General features: G+C 36.3%; 1 protein-coding gene across 1 annotated transcript in view; it reads right to left on the minus strand.

The window, feature by feature from the left end:
• Positions 1-392: 392 nt before the first annotated feature.
• The window catches only part of Atg5 (autophagy protein 5), a 298,800-nt gene continuing 285,451 nt past the window's right edge, over positions 393-13,741 (minus strand). Inside the window, exon 6 of the mRNA XM_073979162.1 lies at positions 393-567. Coding sequence (XP_073835263.1) covers positions 449-567 — 119 coding nt within the window. The 3' untranslated portion in view covers positions 393-448. The remainder of the gene's footprint in view (positions 568-13,741) is intronic.

Genomic DNA, 13,741 nt, shown 5'->3' on the forward strand with positions numbered 1-13,741 from the left:
TTTTGTTATTTCATTTCTGGATCATTTACATTTTCAGACAATCATTCCGTACAGCACAAGCAAACACCTTTCGTTAATAAACAATTTTAATCTATTTTACGGTGTTTTTAATATCAACTTGTATTGCACCCATATTCTCAATTATTTAATATAAATATTTCAAAATGTTACGTAAAGTTAAAATCTATTTGCCAGTAAAAAGTATAATTTGGTCAGAAAATGGTCGTTGATTTATTTTATTTATTTTTAAATATTAGATTTTGCCAATTTTTGTAAGAAAGTTTTAGTGATAGTGCCAAACACAGTTAATTCTCAGGACTGTTCTGCATAACTTTGTTGCCAATTAAGTTACCACAAAGTAACACATAAATAAAAAAAGTACATTCGACAAATTATTTAAATATTGTGTATTTGTAAGAAATTTTACATTTTGCCATGTTTTATGTTCTTAAACATTTTCGTAAAAGATTACTAAATGTAAAAAGTTATCAGGGTAGCTAAGATGTTCCGACATCCACTGCAAATGTGTTTCAGAGTGTACATCTATTCCATGTGTTTTTACGCCGACTGAAAAAAGAAAAAAAAATAGATTTTATTTGTTTATAATTTAACAATTTGCTGTATAATTATGAAGATGAACAAAGTGCAATTGCCACAAGGTAAGTCGTAGCGAACAGTTGATATACATACAGATTATAGAGGCAATGTTTTAAATCAATTGTAATGAAAATGTCAGGTTTTTAGCAAAAATAAGTTAGTATACTTGTTTAAGACAAAATTGGATGCATAAAAAAAATTACCAAAATAGTACAACAATAATAACAAATAACTGCATGTAATACGAAGTATCCAACATATGTTTGAAAATTGAATATATGAAGAATTGAAGTTCCTGGGGCACCATGCCAAGCCATCAGAGACTGGCCGCACATCCGACATCTCCATCTGAGCTTCTGCACATACACCGACGATTAGTCCCAAATTTTGCCAGCCTCGCCGCCAGCTCACACCGACCGACGTAGAAAGGGCAGAGGTTTAAATGGAGCAAAGACCAGCAAAAGGCATTGCAAAAACTCAAAGATTGTTCTGGATACTGACGCCAGTGCATATGATATCGGTGGTGTCCTTTCCCAGGAAATCGACGGCCAAGAAAAAGTCATCGAGTACTTTAGCCGAACATTATCGAAACTTCAGAGAAATTACTGTTTCAAACACAATCACAAATACCAATATGGCCAGCATTTCCTGTTAAGGACGATCAGTGTGCTCTCCCATGGCTGCTTCATTTTAAGAATCCAGAAGGTCAACTGGTTATTTGGATCAAAAGGCTGCAGCACAGAAAAGGTCTAAAATACGGTAATGCTGATAGAATGCAGGCTAGAGTGGTTTTAAAAAATTTTGTTAAAAATTAAGATTGCCAAAGTCTGAGCTCAATCGGAATATGTTAACACGTGCCACTGGGGCCTCAAAGTTTCCATGGGCCCTTTATATAGCTAATATTAAAATCTGACCCGATTTTCAATTTTTTTGTAGGATTACTTATGTATCCACTACAAAGAACTGGTAAACTGTTTTCATCGATTGGACATTGAATGGGGCCAAAGGTGAATTTTCAGTTTACCAGTTCTTTGTAGTGGCTACACAACTAATCCTACAAAAAAAATTGAAAATCGGGTCAGATTTTAATATTAGCTATACATAGGGCCCATGGAAACTTTGAGGCCCCAGTGGCACGTGTTAACATATTCCGATTGAGCTCAGACTTTGGGAATCTTAATTTTTAACAAAACTAAACATTTTAGGAGTGTGCCGCATAAAAACATACGACATCGGGTTTTCCCTTTGAGTTTAAACAAGTTTAATGCAGGCATTGCTGTAAGGCTGAAAGCAAGAAAGTATCGTCGATGTCTGCAGGTTGAGTTAGGAGAGGATTGGTCGGCTGAACAACGAAGAGATCCCATTCTAGAGAAAATAATTTCCGCCATAGAAGTGGGAAAAGTATCTTCCGATTTTTTTTTAAATCTTATTGGGGCCAATGGAGCAGTCTACTTCTAATAGATGGTTCCCTTCAAAATAAAAGATACATTGGCGGAGTTTAACGATGGGCCAAGTAGAGGGCAGCTTGGAATTACAAAAACTGCTGAAAAGGTAAAACAGAGGTTTTACAGGGTCGGATGTCGACTAGATTGCCAATTGTAGGAGGTGTATAAGAGGTAAGGGTCCAACATGTGGGCTATATGCAGCGGTATGATTCAGGAGCCGCGTTTAAGAGAATGTCAATGGATTTGGTTGTACCGTCCTCCCGAATCAGGAAGTCAAAACAATTGTGGATGTGTTTAGCAAGAATTGGATTCTCCGCTATGGTGTTACATCCGATCAAGGTAGAAAATTTGTGTCAGCGATTTGCAAGAAAATGAGTGACACCTATGGATTTAAGAAAACGGAAGCTGGTGGATAGTTGCCAAAGAGATTGGGTGAGCATATTCTAAAATTCCTACTGACTTATAGATCAGTCATTCATGACTCCACATCCTGAGCATCGGCCAAGGTTCTTTTCGGAAATGTATTTTTCCCCATTTTACTCAATTATGTATGTGTTATTGTTCGCCTTATGCGAGTTGCATATGTATTTGTTGCATTGATAAATTGTTGATATACGAGATGTTACCAGATCTTCCGTCTAGACTCTAGACACATTGGTAACGAGAAGAGATTGGGTTGAAAAAACGAGGAATTGTGAGACAGTGAGTGAGTCGTAAGTCTACTCGCATACTAAAACCGTCAATTAGAGAAGATGTAAAGCTGTGTTTTTGTAGGTAAAGTAAATAAGTGAATAACGTTAATAAAGCAGTATTAATCGTAATCTAAAAATACCTTTGTTTTTCCTGGGACAAATCGTATCGGACAATTAAACGGCTTTTACAAGGGATTAAGTTAAATCGAATTCAGTAAGTTATAGCAAAATAAAAGAGAATCTTTATTAAATTAAATCTATAATTAAAAGTTATTTGCATCTTTATTAAGGAAAATAATACTTCAGTATATACTTTTTATAACCACATTGCATTTGATAGTTATAAACCAGGGGTGCTCAGAATAGTTGTTGTATTAGTAGTGGTAAGACACTCTCTCCATTGCTAAGCAATGGCAAATCAGAAATAAAGAGAGAATACGTGTGGTTCGTTTTTATAAACTGCAAAGACTTTCACAACAAACAATAACTCATTATCCGCCTTAGTTTCAATATAAAAATATTAGAATGCAAAACAACAAAAGTAACCAAAAAAAGTTTTCAACTCTAACAACACAAATAAACTGTAAACAGTAAAAAAATAAACAGTAAAAAATCTCCAACTAATAGACATTAAATCTTCAAAATGAAATTATGACTGCCACCATAACATAGTAGGTAAAACAAGTTTTCATGAAGTAATAAAAGCAATGGAAGCGAGAATATCAACATTATCTTCAGAAGTGGATGACGAGTTTTCGATGCTGAGACAACAGTTATATCACCATGAGCATTTATATGTCTCTTCAAATGTACACCTATGTGGAATATCATTTTGCAAAAATGGGAATTTACCTAATCTCTTTCACAATTAATGCACATTTTTAAGGGATCGATTATGGATAGCAATTATTGTTGAGTGGCGTTGCCAGTTGCCAAAATTACTTTATGTTGGGAACATTCAACTGAAGTTGCGAATCTCAGTTGACGAAGCGGTTATTTTCAGCAACCACCTAATTTCAGTTGCAGTGAACAAAGAAGTAAAATAGAAAGGAAGATAAACATTTTCTTAACAATTCTTGATTCTTTGTATCATTACTTAATTTTGTGTATCAAAAATATGGTGAAAATAACGACAAAACAACAGTTTGCGCTTACGGCACAAAGTAGTACTGTCAAATTTCTAACGAGTAATTAATGCATTGAGCGCCACTTTACAACACCTGCGCTTTTCGTTGTTTACACTGGTTAATTCGTTCTCGAATCTCTCTCAAGCAACAGCATAACAAAGGTAAATATTATCTACGATAATATTACAAACCATTTTGATCAATAAAAGTCAAACATATTTTGAATTATTTACTGGCGAAAAATTTGTGTTTTATTTACTCTCTTTTCATATTTTATTGCTACGCAAACATTTGGCCCTGAGCGAACCGGAGCGCATATTGTTTACGACAATTACGAAAGGTTTTCTCTTATTCTCTATTTCCATAGAAGCAATCAAAACGCATAATATCGCTCATAATATCAAAAAATCAAGGTACGTATCTCTATTTAAGAGTGCACCTGCGAAATTATTCTAAAAAATATTTAAAAAAATATATAAATCGCATAACCTACGGTCGTCTTACAATACGCGGATTGTTGTTGTTTTCATTTGCCCGTCAAACCTAATCGGTCGCATACACAGTGATATTCCCTGAAGATAATTCCAAAATAAATAATATAAAACAAGTGAGAACAGTGAAAAAGTGCCGAAATATCCTTCAGTGGTTATTAATATTTTTTATCTTTTTTGGTTTTTTTTTTTTTCAAAATAGTCTGGCTTAATCCCATTGTTGTTTTTTATTATTTTAAAACAACTGATTTATTAGTATTTTTGTATTATTATCCACATACAAAAAGCCTACTTAGTGTTTTACAACAAAAAATTTAAGGCTAAAGAACAAAAAGAAATTAGAAAAAATACAAAACCAAAATATACAGGCACTCAGTGAACCACGCATTGACTGCATTAGCCAGTACTGTTGTTGTTGTTTGTGCTGGATGGTGTTCTCACTGTTGCCACATTGAACTTTTGTACGCACACGAATAGGGTTACCGAAGTGGCGTGATGAATTGTTTGGTAATAAGTTTTTGTCAAATAAAATTAAAATTTTTTTTTAGGAAAATATTTTCGGGTATTTTTACGAATACGTACGCGAATAAAAATTGTTGGAAAATCGTGGTGTACTTACTGTACAGTCGGTCGAATAAATATTATATTATTTTTTTGTTCCTTAAATTTTAATTTATATATTTCGAATTTTGATTTTTTATTGAATATTACATTTTGGAAAAAATTTTAAATACTTCTAAAATTTTGTGGTCGTGTTCATCTTACAGTCCGTGGACACTACATCCTCCTATTCGTTCAATTAGTGTTTTTGGTGATTTTTTTGAATTTGCTACAAAAAATGTCGGTGTTAAACCTTTTGGAAATTTTTGGTATTTTTTAATCAGTGATTGCATGTTCCGCATACACTGAGAGAAAATTATAGTTTTTTCACACACTGAAAAAAGTTGATTTTGTTTTTTTTTCAACTTTTATCTCTGATTAGTGTAGTTTTCGTTACATTCTAAGGAAAAGTTTCTTCCACTTCATATTTACCGTGCAGTTTATTGGTTTTTGCTGTCTATTAAATATTTTTTGTTGGTTTTTAATAGAGTTTTTGTCCAATTCTTTTTTGTTTGAGATACAAATCACATTGTTTCTTGGGTTTTACTGTTTAATTGAAGTTTATTTCTTCGCTAGCTTGTATTAATTAAAGTTTTTTGATAAATTACTGAATTTTCAGCCAATTTTAGTTGAAAATATATTGCATACTTGTGGTTTTTAGTCTTTGAGTTGTTTTTAAAGCTTAATTAGCCAATCAAAATGACTTTGAGTTCTCTACAATCTTATATCAGAACCAGTGATTCTCTGGTTCAGTTCGTTGCGAACTTTGAAAATCTACACGATGAAGATCTTCACATGTATTCCTTGGAAATTCATGGGGATGAAGCTAAGGTACTTTGGAATAAAGTTAAATTTCTCTTTGGCAAGTGCCTAGATGACATTCAGCCAGCTAAACAGCCTTCGTCCGGTGAACTTACGTCCCTTAACAGTAAGTATGATTTTGCATTTAAGTCCTATGTCAGAATATTATCGGCTGCTAATAAGAAAATAGACAAATTGCGTCCTTCTTCGAAGAATCAAACTCCAGCTGAAGTCGCTAATCAAGCAAGCACTCCACGCGCAGCACCGCCTCTAGAAGAAGACATTGCTTGCATAGTATTAATCTTCCACCATGTGACATCGATGTCTTTAATGGCGACATTCTTGACCAACGTGCCGGGATTTCTTTTCGACTACTTTGTTTGATAATTCTCGCCTGAGCGATATTGAAAAAATGTGTCATCTGCTCATGAAAACGAGATATAATGTCAAAATTCCCTCCCACTCATAGAAGTTTTAGTTTAGCCTGGAAATCTTTAAAAGAAACCTACGATAATGTGCGCATTCTGGTTAACAACCAACTCAAGGTTCTTTTTGATCTTCCAGTTTTTGACAATGAAACGAGTGCATGTTTGAAAGGTTTACATCGAGGTATAAATTGGTGCATTTCTGCCATGACAATGTATGAAATTGCTACTGAAAATTGGGACCCAATATTAGTTTTTCTTTTTCTGCAACGGCTTCCCAAAATTACAGTTACGTTGTGGGAACAAAGCAAAAAGGATAAACCTGCGTTGTCTTCGTGAAAAAATTTTGATCTCTTTCTAACGGAAAGAATTAAAGCTCTTACTTCTCTAAGGGATATAAAGGAAATCGATTCGAACAAACGATCAGAGCAGAAGAAAGTTAGGACCCATTTTACGAATGCGGCTCCATCCGAATCTACACAATCGTCTGCCGAAAAGTGTTGTATACTGTGTACCAGGCAATTTCATTATTTACCATTATGTCCAGAATTTAGAAAGCGCTCTTCGGCGGACCGATTCTTAATAGCGAAACGATACAAGCTTTGCATTAATTGTCTTTCTCGAGGTCATGACGTTAGGAATTGTACTAGCTCCCACAGTTGTTCGAGGTGCAACAAACGTCATTATACTTTACTTCATCATGATACGGTACAAACTAACAGTTCCAATAATAGAACGATGACGTCACAACCCCCTTTGCTGTCAGAATTTGTTCCAACCACTTCCCAATCCAGTCAATCTAACCCAAATATCGCTCCAATGTCATCAGGTCAGATTTTGAGCGCAAATGGGCAGGTATTCCATACTTCGCAAAACAGAACAGCTCTATTGGCCACAGCTATAATGAACCTTGTTCACCAAGGTATTACGTATCCAGCTCGAGCTCTAATAGATCCTGCTTCTGAAGCATCATTTATAACTGAAAGATTACAACAGCGTCGTGGTATAGCCACATCCTCCACTCAAGCTACAATATCAGGAGTAAATCAGGCTGTTTCGATAATGTCACGAAAATCATGTTTCTTATGTGTAGGTTCCCCTGTAGATACTACGATTTTTATGGAAATGACAGCATTAGTAGTTCCCACTATCTCAGGCTATCTTCCGTCCTTCTCCATTAGCAGAGCACTTGCCTCTAGAATGCCAAATTTACGTTTGGCAGATAGAAACCTCTTTGACTGTCGTCCAGTAGACATGTTAATAGGAGCAGATTTGTATCCGCAAATACTTCTACAGGGGATAGAGTCCAATATACTAGGGTCATTAGTCGCATAGAAAACCGTTTTCGGTCCCTAGTAGTAATATCGCTTCTTCTAGTAACGTCGCAACGTTTTCAACAAATGTGAAATATTCCCACGGAGAGAAGCTCAAAGAGACTCTACTTCGTTTCTGGGACCTAGAAGAAGACCCAAAGCGCAAATTATTGTCTCCTTCAGACCAATTTTGTGAGGATAATTTTAAACGAACCACATATAGGGATTCTAATGGAAGATACTTCGTATCACTTCGCATTAAACAAGAATTCATAGGTCAAATCGACCTCGGACACTCCAGGACGAATTGTCTAAGACAATTTCTTCGTAATGAGGCATCACTCCTTAGAAATCCAGAAGTTAAGGAAATATACGATGGGGTGGTTCGTGAATATTTAGAGTTAGATCATATGAGGACAGTTTCGACAATGTCGACAAACTCTTCGGTTTGTTATCTGCCTCATCACCCAGTTATCAATCCCGATAAACAAAGAACTAAATTACGGGTAGTATTTAATAAAACACCTAATGGGAAAACCCTTTCTTCGCTTCGCACATACGGGTAATATAGGCCAAAAGCTGATCAGAACTCAACATATAAAAATCGCGTTTTTAAAAACAAACTATTGATAAACAGTCACCTGACCCTTTTCCCCATTCGCTATGACAATCTGCAACTATCTGCGGTTAACCAATCCAAAGCAGCAGCCGATTGAACTCAGCTATAATTAAAGCAAAAAAGTACATGTTCAAATATTATAAAATGAAGTGAACATTGAAATAAAAATATTTTCGCGAAAATTTATATTTTTCAAGGTTTTTTTGTTTTTGTATATTCTCCGTACAAGATAAGCTTATAAAAGTTCCAAATTGTTTTTGCCGCTTCACTCTTTAATAATGGTCGTACGTCCCATCCTTCATGCATATTTTTTATGATACTTTTTAAGATAACTCAAATTTCAAAAGTGAAAAAGTACATGATGCCAACGTTTGCGGACCATAATTACTTTTGGTGATTTTTGCACTGAAGTCTCCAACATTAGATCCAATCATAATATATTGCGCATATTTGCGCCATTCTGAAAAATCTCATTTTTATAAACTAAAACCATTGAAATATTTAAATATGGAAGTATTTAAGAAAAACATTTACAAAATAGAAGTATATTTTGGTTCCAGCGTTCGCCAAATCTACTTATTTTATTTGTACTCATGTGTATTAGAGCTCATAAAAATCGCCAAAGATATTTGTTTTTGCATCTTCACTATTAGTTTATTGTGATACATCCCGTCATTCATAGATATCTTTTATGATAACTCAAAATTCATTGGTGAAATACTACATGATGCGAACGTTTGCGGGCCATAGTTACTTTTGATGTTTTATGCAAGATTCTGCAGATTATGCTGATTCAAAGATAAAATACACTACGCATAGATGCGCCAATCAGAAATAATCATATTTTTCTCCACTGCAATCATGAAAACATTTACATTTGTTTCTGCAGTAAAATTGGAATAATTTATGTAAAACAATTTAAAAAAAATTAACAACATATTTTGGCAACGTTTGCCAAAACTAATTTTTGATCTGTCTTAAACCGGGGCTCTTATTTATCAGACTAAATCAAAACTTTATAAATGTTTGCGCCATTCGGAAAAATTACTGGTTTTCTGAAGTAGAATTTAAATAATTTATGTAAAACAATTTTAAAAAAATTACAAAAATATTTTGGCAACGTTTGCCAACACCAATTTTTGATCTGTCTTATAGCCGGGGCTATTATTTATCAGACTAAATCAAAACTTTTGATAAATGTTTGCGCCATTCGGAAATATCACTGGTTTTCTGAAGTAAAATTGGAATAATTTATGTAAAACAATTTAAAAAAAAAATTAAAAAAAATTATAAGCGGAGCTCTTTTTGATCAGAATGTATCATAATTTCTTTTATAAGTTTGCGCCATTCTGAAAAATCACGTTTTTTCCGAAGTAAAATTCAAATAGTTTATGTAAAACAATTTAAAAAATATTTTGGCAACGTTTGCCAACACTAATTTTTGGTATGTGTTATAAGCGGGTCTCTTATTTATCGTAATGTATCATAACATTTGATATTGGTTTGCGCCATTCCGAAAAATCACGGTTTTTTCTCATATAAAAGTGGAATAATTTAGAAATAATAATAGAAATAAAAAATCGAATGGAGATATAACTATATAAATCTGAACCGATTTGAACACAATTGACATACTGTTTTCTGGGATAGTTCTGCAGTATGCATGTACCAATTTTTAGCTTGATCGGTTATATATTGCGCTTTTAGTGCATTATTTACCTCATATCCGATGCTAATATATATGGGAGCTATATCCAAGTCTGGACCGATTTTCATTATTTTCTACAAAAATAGTCCTTGGACCAAAGATATGATTTGTGCAAAATATTATATCAATCGGATTATAAATGAGGTTTTTGTGCGTCGTTCCGACTTTACAACCGGACTTGGTCCTCCTCATAATTCGATGGAGATTATATAAATATGTAGGAGGTAGACCCAGCTCATAGTTCTCTTCAATAATCCTATATAGGATTATGAGTTACAAAGTGTAACCTTCGGAGTTAACTGCGCTCCTTACTTAGCCATTCCGACTTTGTTACAGTTAGCTCAAGATACTGAATCTGATTTTCCGCTGGGGGCACACATTTTGCATGTACGATGACGATGTCCTGGCGGAATATCATGATTTGGAGACTGCGCATAGGTCTAGGGTTCAACATATTAATGCATTAGTTTCCGCCAAATTTGAGTTGAGAAAATGGACATCTAACGATCGCTCAATCCTAGACCCCCTTCCCGTTGAATATTTGATAGACTCTAAGCTTCTTAACTTCGTGGAAGCTAGTAGCTCCAAGCCTCTGGGTATCAGATGGAATGCTCAGCTAGATATGTTCTATTTTAATGTCAAGCCCCTTGCCATCAAAGATAGTTATACGAAAAGGGAAGTTCTCTCTGCAATTGCTAAGTTGTTCGATCCTATAGGTTGTTTGAGCCCAGTAATTGTAGTAGCCAAGATTATTATGCAGCGTATTTGGTTAGATAAGTTTGATTGGGACGATTCGCTTCCGTCTACGACGGCACATGAGTGGCATAATTTCGTTGAAACTTATCAGGGTGTTAATTCGATTCAAATACCTCGTTGGGTCAAATATGTGCCTAATTGTGTAGCCGAACTTCATTTATTTTCTGATGCCTCAGAAAAGGTTGGTATACATCCATATCATTGCTTCCAATGGTAACATATTTACATTTTTGCTTTCTAGCAAAACAAAAGTAGCACAGATCAAATCAATTTAACTGTCTCGATTAGAATAATGTGGTGCAGTTTTAGCTTCAGAACTGTATAAATCGATTGTAGCTGAAATATATATATCTTTTCGAAAAGTTTACTGTTGGACCGATTCTACGATCGTCCTTTCCTGGTTAAAGAAACCCCCTTCGACATGGTCCACATTCGTTGCAAATAGGGTATGTAGGATACATGAAAACGTTTGTCAAAGTAATTGGTATCACGTACGATCTGAAGACAATCCTGCTGACTTAGGCAACCGAGGACTTTCACCGTCAGAGTTGTCATTGTCAGAAACTTGGTGGCATGGATCACAATGGCTTCGTCAGGATTCTTCTGAATGGGATATTCAACATACTCCTGTTCCGGATACGAACATTGAGATGCGCCTAGTAAGGTATCATGTTTCTTTCTTTTCGGAACATAAGGATATATTGGATGATTTTTCAGGCCTAGATAGGGAGCTACGCGCTGTTGCAATGGTCTACCGTTACTTTTATAAAATTCATCCTTCACATAAAGGTCGATATACTTTCGATGGGAAATATCCAACAGCCACTGAAATAAAAAATGCAAGATTGCGTCTTGCTATAGTAGCTCAGAATGTTCATTTTCCGGATGAGTGTGATTGTTTAAAAATAAAAGGCCATTGATTTCCAAAAGTCTCTGCTCCCCCTTAATCCTATGTTAGATGATATGGGAGTTATGCGGCTCAATGGACGGTTAGCCCAATGTCCAACATTGCCTCTCGCAGATAAACATCCAATTATATTACCCTACAATTTCAGATTTTTTCTTCTTTTGGTAGATTACTTCCACCGTATTTCCTTTCATGGAGGAATTCAGTTAGTTCTACGTATGTTGCGCATGCAATATCGGATACCTAGAGCAACATCGTTGATTCGTAAGGTTACAAGAAAATGCAAACCTTGCATTCTAGAAAAGAAAAGATCATGTTCTCATGTTATAGCATCTCTACCTCCGGAGAGAACTGGCATTTCAAGACCATTTGCCACTACAGGTATAGATTTAGCTGGGCCTTTCGATCTCAAGTCGTTTACAGGTCGTTAGAGGCATTTCACAGATTTATTTCACGTAGTGGTTGCCCAAAAACTATTTTCTCGGATAACGGTACCAATTTCTTTGGTGCTTCTAGAGAAATAGAGCGTGATTTTAAGGCTGTGCTTCATGAAGGTCGTGATAGAGTTCGTTCACAATATAGCTATAAGGAACTTTCATGGAGATTTATCCCAGCTAAAGCTCAACATATGGGTGGGCTCTGGGAAGCTGGGGTTAAAAGTTTCAAGTTGTACTTTAGGAAACACACTAGCAACCAAAAATATACTTTCGAAGAGTTATGAACGATACTCGCTCGAATTGAATCTAAACTCTCACCCTCTATATTCGATGAATGATATTCCAGAAAACGCTGTAGTGCTGACACCGGGTCATTTCTCCAATTCTTGCTCCTGTAGAGCCATTAATTGACGAAGCTCCGTTGCATAACGTGAATCGGTATCGTAAAATAAAAGCGCTTACTCAACAATTCTGCCAACGGTGGAAAGAAAAGTACATAAAAAGTCTCCATAAACGGCAGTATCCACAGCGCGATATACAAACGGATGATATCGTGGACTTTAGGTCGTGTAATTAACGTTTATCCCGGGAGCGACGATCACGTTCGAGTCGCCGATGTACGAACCGAAAACGGATTTGTAAGACGGCCAGTAGTCAAGTTGGTCATTTTGACCAATTAACATATACAAATTGTTTAACTCTCGTGACTTCGCGGCCTCTCTATATTTTCACAGAATGGAAAATATTGGTTGGATCTCATCCTTATGTCTGACGAGGAGAGAGAAGTTGGCGTTCCAATGTCCCCATCTCAGGAGGTATCGTCAAGGGCCGACGAAGGGTTCAAAACCGGGAACAAGAAACTCTGGCTCAAATAGCGTTTTAAAAGCGTCGGGATATCCCCTTTGTCACAAGGCTCATCCGTTACGGAGGAGCAGAAGACTCCGAGGCATGTCCTTGGAGAAAAAGGTCAGAACATTGATTTCGAAACACATCTGCTCCGACTGCCTTTGCGCATCCCACTCCTTTCGAGAGTGCACTAGTGAGCAGAGGTGTCGAGAATGTAATGAGAAGCACCATACTCTTCTGAACCACTGTTCGTCTCGAGAGGAATCTAAAAAGATTCAGCATGTTCGTCTGTCTTCTTCGGGTCAGACCATCTCTTTAAGTCCGCCATCACTACCCTGTCCGTCTGTTGTGAGGCACAACCCTGTACACACATTCAGCATCCAACCAATGATAACACTGGGTTCCACCGTAGTGTGCAACTTGGTGTTGGGTGATCGACGTTATCCAGTACGGGCGCTGTTGGATCCGTGTGCGGGTAACAGTCGTATATGTCGATGCTTGGTAGAGTCAATGCGGCTCACTCCAATTAATGTTGACCAGGACCAGTCTGTCCCCTCAACTTGGAGTACTTTTACAGTCGGAGTGAGAGACTGTTAGTGTCCGCAAGGGTCTCCGACTTGCACCACATCATAACTCCATCAGCAACAGCCTCGGAGACCATCAAGGCCCACTACGGTAGCATGATGTTGACTGATCCCCAATTTTTCAACTGTTCGCAGTGGAGGCGTAAAGATATTCGAGTCCGAGTTTCCCATGGGCACAGCTCACCAATTTTGGGTGGGTTGTCTCCGGCACATGTCCCATGTGACCTCTATTTGATGTCAGCCATACGGTGTTCCGCGACCTGCGTGCTTTACAAGCTCCTATTTTATATGTAGTTTGAAAGCAATAATCTAATTACGTTGGCTCTCCGAGCATCTTATTTTTGAAAAAATAATGAATTAAAAAATATATCTTGCATTGAAATTTTTAACTAC

This window comes from Musca autumnalis, unplaced genomic scaffold (assembly GCF_047663935.1).
Source record: "Musca autumnalis isolate F117 unplaced genomic scaffold, ASM4766393v1 scaffold_3, whole genome shotgun sequence".
Lineage (NCBI taxonomy): Eukaryota > Metazoa > Arthropoda > Insecta > Diptera > Muscidae > Musca > Musca autumnalis.